Source organism: Oryza glaberrima, chromosome 5 (genome assembly GCF_000147395.1).
Source record: "Oryza glaberrima chromosome 5, OglaRS2, whole genome shotgun sequence".
NCBI classification, from domain to species: domain Eukaryota; kingdom Viridiplantae; phylum Streptophyta; class Magnoliopsida; order Poales; family Poaceae; genus Oryza; species Oryza glaberrima.
In genome coordinates, this window is record NC_068330.1 from 12,357,245 (window position 1) to 12,379,050 (window position 21,806).

The 21,806-nt window shown below is 40.0% G+C and overlaps 1 protein-coding gene, 1 long non-coding RNA gene and 1 pseudogene across 4 annotated transcripts; all 3 read right to left on the minus strand.

Moving 5' to 3' along the window:
* Positions 1-4,012: 4,012 nt before the first annotated feature.
* Positions 4,013-5,229, minus strand: LOC127774173 (uncharacterized; annotated as a pseudogene).
* A 931-nt stretch (positions 5,230-6,160) lies between these two features.
* Positions 6,161-8,743, minus strand: LOC127774765 (uncharacterized). Its single transcript, XR_008017810.1, has 3 exons — positions 8,227-8,743; positions 8,038-8,150; positions 6,161-6,218 (listed from the first exon to the last, which is right to left on the minus strand). It is a non-coding gene; the product is annotated as an uncharacterized LOC127774765 (long non-coding RNA).
* Positions 8,744-13,106: 4,363 nt separating this feature from the next.
* On the minus strand, positions 13,107-21,183 carry LOC127773235 (pentatricopeptide repeat-containing protein At5g67570, chloroplastic). 3 transcript variants are annotated; one of them, XR_008017550.1, is made up of 11 exons: positions 20,547-21,183; positions 20,054-20,245; positions 19,869-19,950; positions 19,568-19,759; positions 19,310-19,423; positions 18,344-18,437; positions 18,112-18,269; positions 16,107-16,526; positions 14,528-15,514; positions 14,321-14,387; positions 13,107-13,491 (listed from the first exon to the last, which is right to left on the minus strand). XR_008017550.1 is itself a non-coding variant. In XM_052299264.1 (9 exons), the coding sequence occupies exons 1-9, from the start codon at positions 21,143-21,145 to the stop codon at positions 14,741-14,743; spliced, it is 2,625 nt and encodes an 874-aa protein (XP_052155224.1). In that variant the 5' UTR covers positions 21,146-21,183; the 3' UTR covers positions 14,320-14,740. The 3 variants fall into 3 exon arrangements, 1 of the variants encoding a protein (XP_052155224.1); XR_008017551.1 differs by lacking the exon at positions 14,321-14,387; XM_052299264.1 differs by lacking the exon at positions 13,107-13,491 and having other exon boundaries at positions 14,320-15,514.
* Between the last annotated feature and the right edge of the window lie 623 nt (positions 21,184-21,806).

Sequence of the window (21,806 nt, forward strand, 5' to 3'; positions counted from 1 at the left end):
ACAACAAAGGCCGCTTTGTTTGCATTATATAAAGACAAAAGGGGAATAAGATAACTCTGTCAGCCTTGCGGGATTCATTGAATTTGAACAAATCTTGTGACGATCACTTTAAAAGGCAGTTTGTGCTATATACAATTGGTCTGATCCTATGTCCTACAACTGAGAGATTCGTCCATTCAGATTACCTAAATCTGCTCATAAATATACCAGATATAAAGAGAACCAACTAGGCTAGCTTAACCCTAAACCATCTCAAGAGGTCTATCGTCAGTTTCCAGCATGATAAGGTCAATCTTAAGGGCAACCAAATTCTTCTACTGGTAGGTGTAATTTCAATTCAAGTTATGGTTTAAGTTTGTATGATGTGACTACAAAATTTTTTTTAAAATTTTTCTTGCAGCTTTGGTACTGGGAGAAGTTTCGAGTGAGTCACATAGATCCTTCCAAAGATTACATCGGACGTGTCAGACCACTGATACAATACTAGGATGAGAAGAAGGCCAGAAAACGTGAAAAAATCATGTATGGAGTAGGATAGGTAATTTGTGTGTTGTAATTTTTGTACACATAATTAGGACAATGTCTAGTATTAACAATTTGTACACATGTTTCGAACATAGATTGTGAATGATATCAAGATCCCTATCGAGGCCACCAAAGAGTATACCACTAAAGATCACTCTGGAACAGATGCCAACCAACCAAGTAACATGGTACATACTGAATTGTTTTTCTAAAAAATTGAAAGTTGTTTTCTTATTATTTTTCCACGTAGGATAATACTAAGGCACATACAACAGAAATGGCGGATGTCTAGTTGCAGCTTAAATCAATGAATGAACATTTAATCATATTAACAAAAGAAATTCAGGTACGAGTTGTGAAGTACAACTATCAGTTATCATGAACTAACTATTTTAAGTTTTAACATTGTGCATGCTAGTAAATCAATAATGTTTGAAGGCAAGAAAAACAAACCTTAAGGGGTCATTGCAAGTCGACACACCTGGTGTTAGGATAAGTCCAACAAAAAACATGGCATGACACAGGCATCGTCCCCCCAACAAAAGGTATCAACAAATTTCTATAATGATAAGTAACTCTGTACGATTTACAAACTTGTTGTTACCGAAAATTGTTCTTCATAACTTGCCGTAGCAGGCCAAGAAGAAAAAAGATACAAGTAACTCGCCTATTGCACCACGGGTGCGAACAACAGGAAGGGTCCTCACATCAACGGTACAATTAAACACTAACTTTGTGTACCCAGAGAACCCCAAGAACAAGCAGAAGGCAACTCCAGCCGCCCCCCCCCCCCCCCCCCAATACATTTCGAAGTTATGCCTCGCACAAATGCTTAAAAATTTTCCTAACACAGCATTTTATATTTGTGACTATGTAATTAATTGGGTAGTGATTGCAGAGTTTACATGCACCGAAGAGGATGAGTTCCTCATCGACTACATTAACACTTCACCGCATCACCATGTTATGGTGAGAATGGAAGGATTGCTCCTTACAAGGGAACAATTGCAACCGCTGACAAATCGGTTCTTGCCCGATGGTGAAGCTAGATACGTCATTGACGAAGTAACATCCTACTTACCCTCTATTGTATCATTAAATTATATTTGTTATGCATACTAAATTGTTCAAAATGTAGATCATCGATACATACATCATGCACCTGGAACATAAATACCTTGAAGAGTCACAAGCTCTCAGAAGAGTATATATGATGAAAACGTTCATCACAGGTAAAATATCGATTGACTGCGTGCACGAAATCTCCAAGCGGCAGTAGGAAAAGGGATACATCTTAAGAATTACTAACCAAATTGCCCAAAACGAATAGGTAAAACTAGAAATCTCCAAGCGGCAGTTGGAAAAGGGATACATCTCAAGAATTACTAACCAAATTGCCCAAAACGAACAGGTAAAACTATTTTACTTCAGTTAATGACAATTTGTTCGGCATAAAAGAACTAAACAAAGCTTGAAAATGCAGATCTTCATCCCTATTAATAGAAATAAGAACCATTGGTACCTGGTGGTGGTCCATGTTAAGCAACGTCAGATTCAACTACTGGACTCATCACCTAGCACCGATAAACAAGACACGAAACTGACATTAGTGGTGAGCCTATAATCTCCCGTACCACTTTCTATCTATAAATAACATCCTTATAATTTATTCATATTTTGATCTCCTGCATGATCAAAAGCTGAAAGGAATGGAAAGATATTTCGAAATATCTGGATACAATGAAAGATCTAACCAAACCATTTTGGCCGGATTTTGATTTGTCAACTTGGCATGTGTTCAGTGTGACAAGCATACCCAGGCAGAAAGATTTGTATGTTACCCTTCTTGGATTAAATGCAATTATCTTTCTTACAAAAATAATTGTTATGTTAAGGAACATCTTTCTATAGGTCTTCATGTGGTCTCTTCATGCTGAAGTGCATAGAACACTGGAATGGATGAAAGTCAACCACAAAATTGAAGCAGGTATGTAGTTTACTACAAAAGCATGTATGTAAACCCATCAATTCAAATTTAAGGCTAAAAAACTACATCTGCATACTATACAGGGTGATATAGACATCTTCAGACGCAAGCTAGCGGCAATTTTGGTTGGCTCCGCATTGAATGATAACATCAAAATCCCAACATACAAGAAATAGGCAGGTGGCGAGAAGGGTGTTTGGCCGGGAGAATAATAACAGCAGGATTTACAAATAACTGCATCTAAATATTTCAGACGTATTCTTATTTTTATAATTTAAACAAATTATGGATATTAGTATATTCACTGTACTTGGCTCAATTTTGATTAATATTTTGGTGTTAGAGAAAATATTAGTTAGGTGACAATTAGTACTCAACTCCTGCACTGTATTACTGTTCAATGTTCAGAATCACGATGAGTGATATCAGGATATTATGTTTTCAGGCTACATTGTTGCAATGTACGCATATGGATTTTCTTCATTTTTTTCTACTCACTCTTCGTCCTGCTCTATTGCTGCTACTGGACAAAGGCCCCAGTTTTTTCAGGTTTTTATTTTCTTTCTTTTGGGTTGTTTTCTGATGGCATGATGATCCAAATCACCCATTTCGATTATTTCCTACAGCCGTGCTTTCAGTTTCATGAACACTTGCATCTAAATACACGGTAAGCTTTATAAACCTCATGGCTAATTGTCAGTACATAGCAAGATCGTCATAAAAAAGGATTATTCTAATGAAATGGCCAATAACATATCCCACAGGGTCTTTTAGTTGAGGAGCTACACAATGCATACACCAACTGATAGCAGAAAGTATAGAGCATGCAATTACAGTCTGGTACAGGACACAATTCCAAATAATATAATTGTTTCAATATTCACCAATGGCCAGACGAGCATATCATGAGACTTCAGGACCCTCAAGTTTTAGCACTATCAAGGTTTTCTTCAGTTTTGCCACGTTGGATGGAAAAGACTGTCCCATCTCCTACAAATTTCAACCACAGAATGTCAGTCATAACCAGTTTGCAATCTAACAGAAAATTCAAAATGCGAATACCAACTCATATTTTCATGTGTACTACTCATAAACCTGAACTACATAACTATAATTCATGTACAACCAGTAAATTTTTTAACATAACCATATTTTTATGTGTACAACCAGTAAACCTGAACTGCATAATTATAATTTATGTACAACCAGAAAAATTTCTGAACAGAACCATATTTACATGTGTAGTACTCACTGGTTGCAGCTTACAAACTATACATGCAACAGTCACAGATCATTAATTAGTTCAATCAAAATTACCAGAAACATACTATATATATGACCTAGCAAGGAGTGATAGCTACTGGAGTACTCAAAATAAATGAGTCTTCTACAGGTTATATCAACATATCTTGTATATATTCACACCCTGAAGACTGAAAAGGTACTGATCTCCTTAAGAGAAAATAAACAGCGTCCCAGAGCATGCCCACGGCGTCGTCATTAAACCTCCACAGACAGTAGAACAACCACCGCGAATCTACGGAACGTCCCACCCGCGTCAGCCTTGATGGCGACCACAACCTCCCTTGCCAGCGTGTTCCTGCTTGTCTGCGAAGGTGACGTGCATAAGCACAGTCCCCTCCACCTGCCGCGTGATGTGGCTGCCGATGAAGCGGAGGAGGCATGCAGCAGATGAGACGAGGAGCTGGTAGGCGAGCGTGGGGACGTCCTGGGCGTCAGCGATGAGGAGGGAGACAAACTTCGCAACGAAGGCGGGTTGACGGAAGCTGTAGGCCGCGGGTAGGTCGTAGGCTCTCCGGACTTTTCATTATATTTAAGACATGAAGTGAATAATTCAAGTCATCAAATAAATATAATAAAATATCCAACGTCTTGAGAGAAAAATATTGAAAATATTGCGGGGCCTTTTAACCTGCCCGTCAACTTCAGACTGAGATGCGCCCGTTAAACAACTCGAAGGCCGCGACCAGATGTTACACATTTAGGAGACTTGACAAAATAGCTAAAGATCTACAACATCTCAAATATTCTTAACTCATACTCATATGAATCTAATTCCCAGGATGTGCACTAGATTCAGACTTTCTTCTTAAGCATACGAAAGGGACTTGAAGACTTACATCAACCTAATAGTTACATAGGCCGACCGGCCAAATAGATATATGAGAGAACAACAGAAACTTGTCTACCCAAACCACAAGCACACCGATTAGGGGTTTACCCCATTAAGTTCAAGTCCTAGAAGAAGCAGACGATTACCCGCATCACTCGAAAGACTAAGTCTAAGACCTGCAAACAAATAGTTAATCCACTAGAAGAGTCAGTGCATTATTAGAAATAATGTACTGGCAAGCACCAAGACAAGCCTAACACCCTACTTGTAAGGCATATAATCAAGGAAGGCATATTACTAACACCCTACTTGTAAGGCATATAATCAAGGAAGGCATAATATGGTTCTTTTTAGCATAAAGCAAGTTTTATTTGCATAAAACACTTTCAAATAAATTTCAGCAAGCTAATACTTAGCATATGGACATCAAAGTAGGCATTAATCATGTGTAAATATGCACCTCATTGCCATCCATGGTAGCAAGGAGATCATTCTCAAATCTCAACATAATTTGAAGGTAAATTTCAGCATTTAGAAGAATAAACACAAGTCAATACTCAATACATATCCACACGCCGCTCATGACCACGAGCACACCTAATCGATTAGTTTTTACTCTGCAGAGTTTATATACTTTACCCACATGATACGAAATAATAATCATGCAAGAGCATGGTACGATTTATTACCTGCAACAAAGCTGTTCCAAAATTCATGATTTAGACACCAGCACGATACATGTCTCTCTATCATAAGCCATACACATTATATGACCTAGAACTGTTAAGTGGCGGGCCCACGCCTTAAACTTAAGTGGCGGCCACAACGGGAACCCACCACGTGGCACAATACCGTTGTATTGAACAGACTTAGTCACCTAAACTACCACGTCGGGGTAAATAGAAAGTTCATCTGAGTTATCCGAACTCATACACACCGGTCTACCAGAATGTAAAGCTAAACCATAAATAATTTAGTAAGCTTGGGCTATCTCATACTAGCACATGTGGTTGTACTGTATACGAAATAAACTGACATTGAGTGAAGTCCTGGACGGTTAGGGCACACTCTCCCCCTATCCGTACACAACTAATCACCATATATGCACCACTTGAGACCCAAACCTAAAATCCATATTTTCCATCATTTTATTTGTCAAATACATCATTTAATCATCTCTGTCCAGAATCTTAATAAAATCATTTTCCATGTTAATATGAGCCCAAGAGATAAGTAAAACTATTCTAAGCTTGGCTAAGCAATATAAGTAAACTAGTGATAATGTAACTCATATTCCAAGTAGTAATAGGATATAATTCCTAATTAAGGTCAGGAATGAGGGATATGGATATATGTGAGGTTAAGGTGATAATGCAAGTAATGGGTGTTGGTCTAACAAGTTTAACAAAATTTTAATTTATTAGTGTACAATTGACATGCAAGATTTGCAAACATTTTCAATAACCTCCAAAACATAGGATCAACTTGATCAAAGAGAGAGGGAGGTGGGACTTGCCTTGTAACTGGAAAATGCCAGCACCTAAATCACTTCTTCACCGCTTAAACAATTATCTATATAAAGTACACGTTATGCCATTAAACATCGAATTATGCGAAAAATCCAAAATGCTCTAAAATGCATGATTTGTGCACAGTGGATATGTACTGGTCTAAGATGAATTTAGGTGAAAGAATTTCTATTTTATCTCTTTTTATTTGTGAATTATAAATTTTAGAAGTTTACATCGGTATAGGGTAGTATTTACTTAGGCAGTTTATAAAATATTTTTGCAAAGTGATGTTTATTAATTTTGACTTCACAGAGGTGTAAAGAAGTGTTTTCTCAAACTAACACATTTGGTTTCACAATTTTTGAAGTTAATCTGAATTCTTTATGTATTTTACAAGTTGTAACATGTTATAGACGTATAGTGTCTATGTGTACATGGCTTTGGAGATTTAGGTCTAGAACTTGCTCCATCTTGCTAGTTATATTTAAAATGAGTATTTTAGTTAACTAATATAATCTTAATTCATAATTTTAGAGTTTATATTATTTTACTACACATTTTATAAATAGGGATGTTCTATGTTAGTTATTTAATATACCAACCTAGAAATTGTTATATGAGTTAAGTTTGCAAAGTCTTTGGGAATTAAAGTTTGAACTATGACCTCTCTGGTCTAACAAGTTTTATTTTGGTTTATTCATAGCTAGAGTGCATTTTAAATATTTCTATAGATATATTTTGCTTAACCATTACTAGGTGATTAACTCCTAGGTTATCTATTTAAAGATTAGAGCTATAACTTGTATAGAAAATTCCATATTTCATTTTACTATGTTGAAGCTCACAATTTGCTGGTTCTATAGAAACTTGGTTCACTCCATTTGGACTAAAGATGAATTGGTTATTACTTGCATAAATATTTAGAGGCTTTTGTTATACATTAAGTATATACTTTTATTTTACAATCTGGAAATACATATTTTGGTGGTTCTACAGAACTTAGGTTTACTCAAAAAGGATATAAGATGAATTTTATATAAACTTCTAAAGTTCAGGTTATGTAAAACTAGTTATTTTAATTATAATAGTTTAGAGGCATTTGATGTAAAGTGTGTATATGTTTTACTTTACTTTGTTTTTAGAGAACATGTTAGTGGATCTGTAGAAACTAAGTTTGCTCTAAAATGAGTTGAAATGAATTTTGTAAGCATTTTATAACTTTATGCATGCTTTATGTATAATTTTTCTTAGATAAATTTTAGAGGTGAAATGTGTACTGTGAGTGCAAGTTTTTATTTCATAACCTTAAATTCATAACTTGGTGAGTTCACAGAAATTTGAATCATCTCAAAAAGAGTTATATTTGATTTTATATGGATTTTACAAGCTTGTGCATTTTTCTGTTAAACATATATTAGTTTGAGTATTTCTTTTATCATTTTCCAGATTTTAAAGGATGGGGTCCACGTGGCAGTGAGAGACCAATATGCAGAAAGGTCCCTGGGGTTTTAGAAATCAACCCGCGATCCTGTGACTGTTCTCTGTGTGAGGTAGTTTTACAAAGTAGTACCTAAAGTTTTGTTTCTTCTCCACAGAGGTCCCTGGTTCGAGCTGAAACAGGGCTAGCCATGGCTGAGCTCGATCTCAAGCTTGCCAGCAGCAAACGGTGGCTCGTTTGAGGTGGAGGTAAAAATATGAAATGAAGAGCACGCTCTCGCGATTCCATTTCTCTACTTTTCTCGGATTGCGGACATCGGAGTAACGCCGGCGGCGAGTCCGAGCGGCGGCTATGCACAGGCTGCTACTGCATGTGCGCCTATAGCCATGTAGTGATCAAATGGATGCATGCATGTGTTTATTTCATGTACTACGACGCTCACCGAAGCTTGATCGCGGTTTGGAGTGGCTTGAACAGCGGTGACAGTGGAGAAGACGGCCCGGCGGCGGCGGAAATCGGCATGGCAACGGTGACGACCACCATCCGGTCTCCGGGCTGCCAGAAAAAGAGTGAAACGGCTCAAAGACCATCTAAGGATGCTACACGAGTGAGGAATTGCGTCGAAGCTCACCCGGGATCAAGGAATCGACGACAACGGTCGGCGGCCGGAGTTGAAGAAGAAGGGCTCGATCTCCTCGATGGCGACGCCTCAGCTCGATTCCTTCGATGGGCTTGCTACTGGCATCTTGGCAACTCTCATGGCGCGACGGTTCGGCCTAAGATCCACCGGATTTGACGGGAACAGCGGCGCGATCCACGGCGGCGCTCCGGGCTTGCTCAGAACAACGATGGCGAGGTCCGCGTTCCCGAATATCCACTGCATGAAATCGACTGAACTTAAGGGGGATGGAACCAGCACTGAGAGGAGACAAGGGAACGAACAAGATATCGAGACAACCGCGGCTCAAACGGCGATGGCGACGGTTGTCATCCTTGCGGCCGGCGGCAAGAACTTGAGCGGCGGAGAGGCAGAGGCTCTCCCTCTCGAGCTGATCAGTTTTGGGAGGGAGTAGAAAGGAGGGTGACGCGGTTGGGACGAGGAGAAAACGAGCTCAGCGTGTGACACGACGAGGCCACGCGTCGACGCCGTCCAGAGCGCGGTCGGCGCTCTCTCTCTCGTTCTCTCTTTCTCTCTCGGCATCCTGGCCGAGCCAGAGCAATGAACATGGTGAGGGCGACCTAGAGACAATGACAGGTGGGTCCAGAGCGATGGAAACTAAGTGTGGGTGTGGGGTATGGGTAGATAGGCAGGTGAGTAAGGATTTTTAGGAAATTTTTAGATAATTTTCTCTCCCCTTTACTTTGTAATTTAATATCTTAATGCGTGGAGCAAATAAATTAGAGTGGATTTTAATTGGGGGTAGATGATTGTACCTAGATTCATTTTCTTTGGTTGCACTCAAAAAATTGTGTATGAATTACTCACAGAAATTAGAAAAAAATGGGCTCTTTAAATGGGCTCTTTGGAAACTAGTTTGAATTTTTAGGAGACCTAAACAGAGAAGATAAATTCTGAAAAAATTATATTTACTCATTATAAATGACCTAGTATTTGAATAATTTATTTACCCTATACACTTTCATGCAGTTAAACGAAGTATGGTTTTAGCCGATTGAGAATCATAATTAGTCTATTATTTGACTGGTTTGACTGATTTATTTCAGGTACCAAATTTAGTTATTAAATTGTACCAAAATTACAGTGAGTTGCGTGAGTTAAGTAGAGCCTACATGAATTTTCCCATGATTTTATCTTGCACAAATTATTTTAGGTATTTAGCAAGATTTATCTTTATATATGTTTCCTCCTCATAAATGCATCTAGCTATTTATAAAAATTATATTTGGACTCTCTTGACCTAAGGTGATATTATTTAACCTCATTTTCATGTCTTTATAATTATTTCTCAAGAGTGGTTATAGGTTTGATTAGTGAAATTTTATCTTTTATTTATGCTCATGAGACCTAATATGCAATGCCAACAAAAAAATCCAAATGCACGAGAAAGACTCAAGTCAAAACATGTCTTATGCAAGTATGCATGCTTACACTTGTGTTTGCATTTTTGTCCTAGGTTATAAATGAAAAGGTTTTAATTTGCCCTCGAATTTTATTCATGCAAGAGTTAGATCAACTTCACCTAGGTTTAAAAAGGAAATTTTTGGTTCACAAAATTTGAAGAACTTTCCTTTCAACTAGTTTTGATGGAAATTCCTTAATCCTAGAATTTGGGTATGTTACAGGGTAGGTCTTGGACGAGGGAGGCGATGATGGCCAGGGTCGGGGATGGCTGGCTAGAGCTGGGCGTCACGAAGAGGGCAAACAATGCGGCCGCGACCAGCCGAGCCGCGCCTTGCCAAGGTCCACCGTCGCGTATAGCCGTGTCCCACCCTGCCCAACCCCGGTCGTCTTCTCCACCCCTTCCCAGCACTGCACACATAAACACAAACACCATGAGAATGCAGCCAAGAAGCAAAAAAACATCGGCGAGGTTTGATCGATCTAGCTCCATGGACGCCATCACTGACCTTGTGGATGCCCTCGGGGGCGTTGGCAACTTCAGCGGCGCGGATGCGGGAGCGGTAGGTAGGAATGGGCAGGAGGCGCCGGGAGTGGCGACAAGAGGAAGAAGAAGGCGGGGGCGAGCAGCACTGGCGAGCGGCGACGAGAGGAAGAAGAAGGAGGCGTGCGGCGGCGCGGCGCTGTGGACGTACAATCAGATGGGCCAACCTTATCTGGAATCCATGCGCAATTATAGAATACACCCCCCTAAAAACTGAAATTACAAGAATGCCACATGATTTTTTTTCCACAATTACCCTTCTACTACACTACTACACCTTTATATTACGTGTAGTAGTAACGAATTTCCACCCTTAGATCTCATCTCTTCAACGGTCCATATTTATCCAGAGGTACAATAAAAAAATCTGGTACATGATTTTTTATGAACTGTTGACATGAAGTTCCCTGAGACCGATGCTGAATTGCTGTTCTACAGAAGGTATTCCATCGCGTACAAGAATCGTGCTGAAGGTTTTGTACCATGTCACTGTTGTATGAACAGAGGAGCAGGGGCTGGTCCATCCTACATCAAGAAAAGTATGGTATAGTACTAACTATGGTCTCTTGATGTAATCAAGTTCCTTGCTAATGATTTCTATGTGCTGAAGGTTTTGCTAATGATTACGTACTTCATATATTTTCTTGGCATATTGGTTATACAGTCATTTATAGTGAGCATATTTAACACAAATATCGTGTCCTCCTTATACTCACTAGGTACATGATTTTTTAGGGTCCAACGGTACCGTGCGGTACCAAATCATGGCCATTGGATCTGGCCCAATCCAACGGCTGGTAGTGTTTGCTACCGCGAGGTACCAAATATGTCCCTATTGTGGTACCTCGCATAGCAGAGACGTGGAAGGGCAAAAATGTAACTTCGCGTGCAATAGATGGGAGGAATAGACAGACGGAACCAATTTTCTCGCATTTTACATCCTCTTCTGTGCTGCCACCGTGTTTCTCTCCTCCCCTCCCGACGCCGTGTTCCTCCTCCTCCCCGCTGCCGTGTTCCTCCTCCAGTGCCGCGACTTTAATCTCGGGCCTTGCGCTGAAGCGAAATCGATTGTGGCGCGACTTTGTGGTCCTCCTCCAGTCGCCGCCTGGATGGATGCCGCCGCCACCGGGAACAATGACTTGGACGCCACCGCTGCCGGGAACGATGACTCGAACGCCGCATCCACCCTTGCTCATCTTTTCTCTCCTGATCCTACCCATTCCGGATTTAATGGATAGATGTGTTTTGGTACCGAGCGGTACCAGTACCGACTGGTACAACCTGCTGGACAGTAAAGACACTCTTTCTAATATAGATCCCAACCCATTGTGTGGGTCACCATCTGAATTTCAACTTCAAGTGTCCTACTTGCTCCATGAAGTTTCAGTCTGCAGGAGAACTCGGAAAGCACGAAAAGTTTTTCCATGAAGACGAAGAAGGTAAAAGTAATCCAATATATTGATAGGAGATGCTCTTTTTCCCTATATCTTGATGTCTATTTTTTTTCTACCTGTTATAATCTTCAAACGGCTCAATATTTTTTTGTTTTGGTGCAGATTGGTGGCTCAAAGTGTAGTAGATCTAGTCATCTAGATTGTTGTTTTATGTGTTCATCCTATGGTACAGATAATTAATCTGGTGTCTTTGGCATGTCTTTTATTCCCCATAGTTATGTTTATATACGGCTCAATCTGGCTTCGTGAGCTTTGTTACCGTCCATCATGCTTTCTAGTACCTCACGGTACTTGTAATCAGGGCCATCCATTGAGCCTGATCCAATGATTCAGCAGCCTCGGTACCGCGAGGTACAAGAATACCCTGCGGCGGTATGTCTCCCTTCCTCCGCAGGCATTGGAACAGGTGGAAGAGCAAATTCGGATTTTCGCATAATGCATCCATTTTCGTAGAGTCCATATGGCTGGCTCTCACCTGAATCGCCCCATCTATCCTCCTGAGGAGAAGTTTGTTTGGTTTCAAACTCCGATTCAAACAAGAGGAGTACGCCATGCTAATGTGACTTGGATGATCCACATCTTCGGGTCAGACGCTGATGGGCCATTGAACTATCCATGTGGCTGAGAGCCCTCACAGCCCAGACACAATGACACAATTATTAGGGGCGCGCTCTACCACTGAGCTAATAGCCCGTCGCGCAGGCCTCGCTACGCCAAAAGCGAGAAAAACTCTATCCCTTTCCTTTTGACATCCCCATGCCACCACACCACACCAGGGGGGCTTGGGGACGTCAAAAAGGGGATCCTATCACTATCAACTAATTTGTTCCGACCTAGGATAATAAGCTCATGAGCTTGATCTTACTTCACCCTAAACGAAAGAAAACTTCCATATCCAAGACTTTTATGAAAAATTGTATAGGGGGTGTACGTGCCCCACATGTATGGCTTAACTGCCCATACCCGGTTTCCACGGGACATAGCGCCCATGCATGCTGTTTACTGTTACGAAGCGCACAGCGAATAGGGAGCAGCAACTGACCTTCGAACCACGTGCCACCAGTTCTGCTAGCCCAATCGAGGAGCACTGTTGCACAAAGAACAATGTGGCAGCCATTCCAAGGAGCCAAAAAAAATTCAAAAAAAACCAGAAAAACAGTAGCACTAAGGGTTTTATTAATTGATGATTCCCATAGGTGAGAAAAAAAATAACTCCCATCCTCTAGTAGAGGACTAAAGAGTACCATGACGACGACTACAAAATGCTATACGGTTGGACCAACGGAATACTACTTTATATGTGGCATCAAACACGGTATCATAGTATCAAACCTGGTACCAGATTTGGTATCTTGGTACCATAGTACGTCATCGACGCCTTCAGCAACATAAACTATACCACCCAACGCTGTAGTGTTTTGTAGTCTTTCTGGTATATCATGCATGATTTATTTTTTGAGGCTACAAAGTTTAGAGGGCACATGATCAAATCTTGAGAAATCCATTCTACTTCCTGTGCAATAACTAGTAGTATGATGCTCAAACTGTTACACTATCCACAGTTGGCCATTAAAACAACAGACTACACTGTTCCGGTAAATTAAGGAGAAGACAGGTTGCGTTCCCCTTGGCTGCTGTTTTCACAACGCCATGTACAACAGCCGATCCACGTTTGGTTACACGTTATTTTCACACCTGTTCAACAGCCGAATTTCATGGATGCCTTCAGAGTTCATAGTGATCAGTATGACTGAAACGATTATAAGGACCACCGGAGCAGCGTCACTGGACATCCACTTCAACTTCTGGTGTTATTTCCTGCACACAGCACAGTACTGGTATAAAACAATATACTCCGGAAAGGTATCCAGAACACCGTCACGTGTTTCTTTTGATTTAAAACTTAATCCCACTTCATGTTTTCAAAGAAAAATGGCTGACAACTAAAATACACAGCAATTAATGTCTAAACTCCGGATACACAAGAGTATTTATACACCGATGTCGTGGAACGAGAGTCGTTTTTGGTATGTATAACATACTCTCCCTCTGGAATTATTCCACCTTAAAACAATCACAGGTTTGATCAAACAACAGATATTTGATAATGCACTGGCAAATTTTGGATAAAATGCAAATAAAAAATTATCTAGTATTATCACGTACATAGTAGATAATAGGGCCATTAAGCATGGAGGGATAATTATGTACGAGTTGAGTTAGGGGATAATTGATGATAGAAATGCTACTAGTACTAAAGCATTTTACTGATCCTTGATTCCTTGGTAATTTAGTGGACTAATTGACTTATTTTGACAGTCAACATAGGCAAATCTTTTATGTATGAGTGGTTAATTAGCATACATATATACATACAAACTGGAAAAAAAATAGCGAAATGCGGTAAGATCTACCTAAATGTTAATTAAGCTCCATATCAAAACAAAAAATCTGTTGTACACATCATTGCACGTGCCAGTTAAGTTATCAATTTCGAACTCATTGGCAACATATGCCATGGGACATAAGAACAGAATAACTAAACCTATGCATGATTTGCGTTCTTCAGACAGGAAAGCAAAAGCTCAGGGACATATGCCAGGACGCATCATGTTGATATTATTACTAAGTCTTAGTATATATATACCTTTTATCTATTTGAAGCAAATCTGGCTTTGGTTTATTTCTGCAGCACTCCCTTCTTGATGAAAATCCTAAGGCAATAAGAAGAGAATTTCCAGAGCGCAATATGTTCAAATGATCCTACTGGTAATGAAACCTATTTTGGTCTGGTTCTTAGGCGAAAGCTAATTCCTTGCATTATCAACTTTTGCTGAAGGTAAAGAATACATACCAACCCACTGGCCTTGCTTTCTGGAAATGGATCTTTCATCAGATTCTTTTGATCTCATCACATAAACCTAGATCCACCTAGTTTGCATATTCAGGCAATGCAGAGCTGCATGTACCAAACTTATGGGACTTCATGGCTTTCTTCGTATTCACCAATTTGGTTAGTGTTAATGTGAGAATTTTACACTAGCCACATCAAACAGCACTTGCCAGATCACCTATCCTCACATGGTGGTTCAGCCGTTTTAGCAGAAAACGTCCCATTTATCCTATCCTGCTCCCATAATTCAAGAATTTCTGATGCTGATGGCATCTCTCCGCATGAACCATCACCATACAAATTCATTGAATCAAGTACTTCGTCAACTGCAGATACTCCTGTCCCCAACCAGCCGAGATCATGTTGTTCTTTCTGTTCACTCTCAAAATGTGAACCTATAACAATGTCCTCGCTCAAGCCAGCATTAGCATCAGATTGTGGAGTATTCATAATGTAATCAGAGAACTCACTGCTAACTTTCTCATCGGGAAATACATTTGTGTTTAGCGAATTCATGCAAGAAAGCTGATCTAGATTGCTATTTGAAGACTTGGTTATATTCTCTGGCAGAGAGAGTTGAGACTGTCCAGTATATGTACCATCAGCCACAAAAGAAGTGTCGTTCACAAAAGTTGTCCCACATTGAGATTGAAGTGCACTTACAAAACAAAGTTCGGGATCCGATTTGATGATATCACTGGTACTGAGGTACTTTAAAAGATCTTTCAAAGCATTCACGCTGAATCGATGCATATTTTGCTCAAGTAGCTTGCTCCACTGAAGTTCACTGACATCAGTTGAAGCCTCAGCCATAATATTTATTAGATGAAGTGTCTTTGCATAGTTTCTTAGAGCAATAGTTTGGCATATCATCTCACTAAATAACTGTACATTGGGGGTCTCTCCTCTTTCAAGTATTGAATCAAGTGCATGTTCCAGCAAATATGACTGCATACAAATCAGGGAGTAAATTATTCATGCACCTGGTCACCTTCATAAAAGAGCATTTCATGATGATTGAAAAAAGGAACTTTAAGCATTCAGAATGTCCCTCCCTCGTTCAGTAGAACAAGTAAAAAAGAAGTCCACCTAAACTAAAAATGAGTACAATAGCATGAAAGAAAACCTGATGACGAAATTTAAGACAATAAGGTTGAATAGGAGGTACAGTAATATTGTTCTAGGGGAACTTCACAATAAGGTTGAATAGGAGGTGTGGTAATATCGTTCTAGGGGAGAAATTCACACTAACTGGCATAGAAAGGAAGATAGTAATTTCATAGCACCTCCAAGTCCAAAGGACCTTCAAGTGGACTGATTGGTGGACCCAAACTATACTAATCAGATATCACATAATGTAATGTAAGACTTCCATGCTGTACATTGAACAAAACTTTACCTTAAATAAAGTGTAGTGCTACATTAGCATAACTATCCTAGAGCAGATTAATTAAAATACAGACAATTCGTTTTGAGAGGGGAACCAAACATCTCAGGGTAACCGAAAATGAATGTTCAGATTGCTGATAATAAACATTACCTTTCCAGCTTTGGATGCCTTGATGAGCATCCATGAATATTTGCTTTGATCTAGGTGGTACTGAGAGAGAGTCATCTCTCTATACACATTTTCAAAGTATTCCCACTGTTGGGCAGATGCAGCTGCTTCAAGCATAGAGCTGTATGTATATGCGTCTGCTTTATGTGATGAATGATTTGAACTAGGCAAATTAACTTTGATGGTCTCAAATAAGTCCCTTGCTTTCACAAACATATCACAGCGTCCATACACTTTTATCATGACATTTATTGTACCAATATTTGGTGCACAGTGCCCTTCCATTGACTCAAATATTGAGATGCATTCTGAGATATATCCACCATCAAAAGAGGCTAAGATCATGCCAGTAAATGTGAACTCTAGCGGTTTAGTGAGCGGAAGCTGTTTTAGCTTCTCAACCTGAAAAAGAAAATTAATCTTAAAAATAACTCTCTGATGCCTATAGATTACTTATTCCTGTCAGTCCTAATAAGAGAACTAAAGCTTTTGCAACGGATAAAAATGTTATGCTGAACAAATAACAGTAATGATTTCTTAAATTGATAGAGAGTTAGATTTCACGTTTGACTGCCGCACATTATATTATAAAATGACATCTATTGGAGAACATCATCTAGAGTCAAATACAATAGTTTTCAAATCATACAGGTAAACATGACTTATTAGAAAATTTAATGCTGTGGCAATAAAACTCTAAAGCTAAATAGGAAACCAATTGCATCTAAGATTTGTCAGGCAAAGTCAGAGACTCGAATTTCAACTGTTGGCATGCCACTTGAGGTGGTATGAACTCCTAATGCGGAAAAAGGCATGCCTAATGGCTTTACCAGAGACCTGGTAAGGTAATTTCCATTTAGATTGGAAAAAAAAATAAAAAATCGTTTTCTTAAATCTTAATCTAGTTCAACCACCCAAAGAGTACAGTCGTATTTTATCTCAAGCTTGTGGGCACATACGACATTGTTCATGAGTTGGTGCAAGTTATGTTTTTGGAGGTTGGTCATCGGCATAGCAAATGTTCTGGTTTTGTACTGCTGCATGTCCAAATTTTGCTATGATCTGTTTATTTTCATTTTTCCAAACTGTGATATGACTAGTACAAAGTTAGCACAATTTATTCCCTTCCAAGTCTATGTTGAGATAGAATAAAACTGGGTAGCAAGATGAGAGTTAAGGGATAAGAAAGAAGACAATGATATGTGATGGTGGGACCATTGCCCACTGGACAGTCCTGAGCCAACAAGGATCCTAGTCGGTGGCACATAGTACCAAAAGAAGGGCTGTTTACTTAGAGAGGCTTAAGTTAAATTTTCTTGAAGTTTAAGATGAAAATTAAACTCACTCAAGAGTTAGTGACCAAAATTTTAGTTTTGCCAACAGATTATTTCGATAGGCAGAGATGATCTCGTTGATTCACATGAAAAAGATTTTTGTAATACAACAACTTCTGATTGTTTTTTACTAAAGTGCTCATATAAAATGTAATAGATTTACCATTCCTTTATCGGATCTTTATCTACTACTTAAAATGACAAATTGGTGGTGGTAATTTTGCTATGTACTCCTTCACTTTAGATATTCCATATATGGATTCATGTAGACTTGGTTGATTTGTTTGCTAGACCTTTTGCAAAATGAATGCATTATCTGCACTTGTGGATATGTGGTTGCTGATTGATGTAACATGATTTACATACACAACTTAGTAGGCACTTAGGCTTGAGAATAACTATGTCTGTGTTTAAATTGGGAGTTACAGTATATTTATTTGAGACCCACTACAAAACAGGAACACTATGCTAGTCAAAGTTATGTGTTAGAGATCATGTTGATGTTGAAATAATAATACTTTTGAACGGAGGGAGTAAAATCACATAAGTAGCAACTATCCTACAAGGTATAAATGTTTGTTTCGTTACACTAGAGAGATGACAGAAGTATAGTTTGCACTTAATTGCATATGAATGAATGATCATTCACAAACCTGTAACAAAGCATCTCTCCATCTTCCTTTATTGCAGAGACAGCAAGCTAGTTCATAATAAACACTTGCAGCTCCAACAATTCCCCTTTGTTCCATGTCCTTAACTGCTTCAACTGCTTCATTTACTTTCCCTTGTTCCCAGTAGGCTCTTACTAGAACTGAGCACATAATTAGGAAAATGACATGAATCTCAATACCAAAGAAGTCAAATGAACTTTATCTGAATTGCTACCTTTATAAGTTATTGCTCTTGGAGGTACCCCACTTTTTTGCATCTTCTGAAAGAACTTTTGGACAAAGTCATACTTCTTGGCTTTAAGCATGACCTAAAGTAACTCCAGTAAGTATGATAGAATGCCATATCAAAGTTTAGTAAGAAAGAACATGTCTTTATTATGATTGACTGACTGCGTATGCAATACCACACTATATACTTGAGATTACAACCCACTGGACTACACGGAGGCACTTAAGGGTATCTTTATGAACTATTAGGCTAAATCTACCGACATTTGACATGAATGGAATGCACAGAACAAGAAGACGGCGATGAGTGTGAGCTAATGCGGGAAATAAAGGCATTTAGTTCAGAGAAGAGGAAACTTTGCATCACCTCTTTTTTGCAAGCTTCTTTGACAAGGAACGTTGGCAGAAAAATGGCGTTACATGTAGCAGTACGGTGGATGCTATGTTTACGGATATAATCATCACTGGATGGCATGTTTGAAAGAGAAGGAATGGTACAAAAAAAAATGCTAAGAGGGTTAAAGAGGTAGCGACAAACTCAGTCTCAACACTCCTGGCTAGCTCTTTTTGGTTTTACATTTCTTCCTAGCTCTTCTATAAAATAAAATTAAAAACTACTTATATTGTTTATATCATGGCAGGAGCATCTCCCAATATTTCCCAAAAAGAAAAGGAGAATGTGATGATCAGAGGACTACAATAATATGGTTTCGATCCCCAGACTTCTAAGGCAGATGCATGTAAAACAAGACAGGAATCATAAGCTGATCTAACCTAATTTCCATCAGGAGCAGACCCAGCTAAACTGGACTTGTGAACCTCACACACGCATGCTTTGCAAATAAATTTCACCTTCCATAAAGTGTTCCCAAATATGTACAACACATTTCCAAAATACCCATAGAACAGTACCAATCAGCCAAATGACAAAATGGACAGTTAAAAAGCATACCTCCATCGCTAACCCAAATGTTGCTCCTGTAGGTATCAAACTATTCCTTCTCATTTGCTGAAACACCCAAAATACCCCTTTCCACTGCTGTGATAGAACGCATGCATTAAGGACCTATAAAAACAATGGTCAAAGTGAAGACATGCAAAAGTTATACAGTTAAAAAAAATAAAAGACGTGCAAGGTTATGAACAAGACTTCTTCCAAGAGAGTGCAGGAAAACAGAAATAAAACAAAAACATCAGGCGCCATCCTTACCGAGTTATAAATCAGAACATCTGGCTCCAAGGAAGGATCCCAATCTTTGCGACGCATCTTCATTACCCTTTTCGAAGGCTTCTGTCTCATATACTCTATAATCTTGATTAGCTCGTTTAGAAGGCCAGCTCGACCAAGTGTAACAGCAATACTATGGTATGCAGCCATATCAGGGTATATTTGAGCATCACTCTGATTTAAAGTAAGATATAATGCTTATACCATTATGTTTTCTCAATTTTAGGCTGGAATATAAGAGACAAATGGAGTAAATTCTAAATGGGCAACAAAAAAATTCTACCCGCATGATGGTGAAAACTCGAAGTGCTTCAGTTGGCCTCCATGCTTTTCCAAGGATTGATAGTAATTTTGTATACACGAACCTTGATATGTTATATTCCATTAGTCAAGCATCAGTACTTGAGTTCAATTTCATTAGATAACTTGTGCTTGCAGCGATCTGAAACCTAGTAAACTAGGATATACCTGCTTTTTCGATGCTTGTAGATGTTCTCATTGTACACCCACTCAGTAACAGATAAAGCCTGCCTCCAATTTCCTCTTGCCTCAAGCCCTTCCAGTATTTGTAGCAGATTATCTTCATTATATATTAGGTCAGCTTTTTTCATCAATCTAGTAAGCCTCCAATCACGCATACTTAGATCATCTTCGTTCAGCCTGACAAAAAAAACTTACTTATGCAATATGGAACAAAGACAACATTTCACGCAATTCAATTCATTGTGAACGATTTAACTCAATAATGGCATTGGCATTTAGGATAATGAAGAGTGCAATGAAGTTAAATGCACATAAGGTGAATCCTAAACCGCTATCTATCTAAATTCTGCCATATCTCATATTCTTGTAAATGTGATTATTAAAATCATAAAGCAACCACCACTACTCGAAAGCAGTGAAAGGCCAAGAACGCCTGAAACAGCAAGAGCACGAACAGGGAGGGATTCTTCGCTTATACCTCCTCACCAGCGACTCAATCCTCCTCTCCTCATCCCGAAAATCCGAATTCCAGCCGACGCCAGCACGCCCCCGCCTCCCCACCGCCGCTTCCTCTTCACCCTCCTCTACGTCATCATCCTCCAGTAGCCACTCGAACTTGCCGACCCTCCTCGCCGCGAGCATCTCGCGGAGGCCGTCGAGGCCCTCGCCTTCGCCTCGGAGGACCCCACGCGGGGGTGCCGAGGCGCCGCCGTGCCACGGCCGGCCCATGAGCGCGCGGTACTCGGCGACGGCCGCGCGGAAGCGGGCCTCGTCGTCTTCGCCCACCACCGCGGCGCCGTCCTCCTCCCTGGGCAGCGCATTGCTGGCCGCCTCCGCGGCCGCGGCGGCGGCGGCGGTGTCCTTCCTGGCGCGGCGGAGGGACTTGAGGGCCTCCTTCTTGCGGAGCGCGTGGAGGATTTTGGGGGTCGGGGAGACGCCCTTGCGGAGGAGGCGGCGGCGGAGCGTCTCGCTCGTCGGGGCGGGGCGCGGCCGGCGGCGGGGACTCGGGATGGCGCTGGGGTTGTGGAGTTGGAGGGAGAGGTGGAGGCGAGGCAGGGGGCAGGAGGGGATAACCATGGCCGCGCGAGGAGACGAGCCTCTGCCGAGGCGGCAGCGGGCGCTTCCAAAGCGTCACTCATAAACGCTGGACAGGAAGGAAGAGAAATATCTGAAATTTTAAAAAATATTTAAAAATATATAAACAGGGTAAAAAGAAACTTATTCCAAATATACCGTGACCTCAATAGACTATTGGCTATTGGACAGGAGAGGATAGCCATTGCCGAGAGCACATGAGGCGAGTCGGCAGTGGCACTTAAAAGTTTAAAGTTTAGAGTTAGTATCACTAATACGTGCCAAATGCTCGGACGGGAAGAGAAATATAGGTAGGAGGTTTATGAAAAAAAAAGACAAATATCCTTAATTTGATAATTATAGTTTTAGCCTTTTAGTTTCCCAGAACATTTTATATTATTTATTCATGAATATGCACAGAAACACATGGCACTACACACATACTACACGGTAGCAAATGTGCACATTAACAAACCACCACGAGAATTAAGGCCAATGGCTTACCATCCTTACTAAAGTCTTATTAAAAGATCGTCTGCATATGTGTAAATGTCAATATTAAAATTTAGGGTAATTTGGAACCATACCATTATAATTTTGCAAAGTTTGATATATCATCGGTATCTCAATGACATGTAGGACCCACATGAGTCAATGACATCTG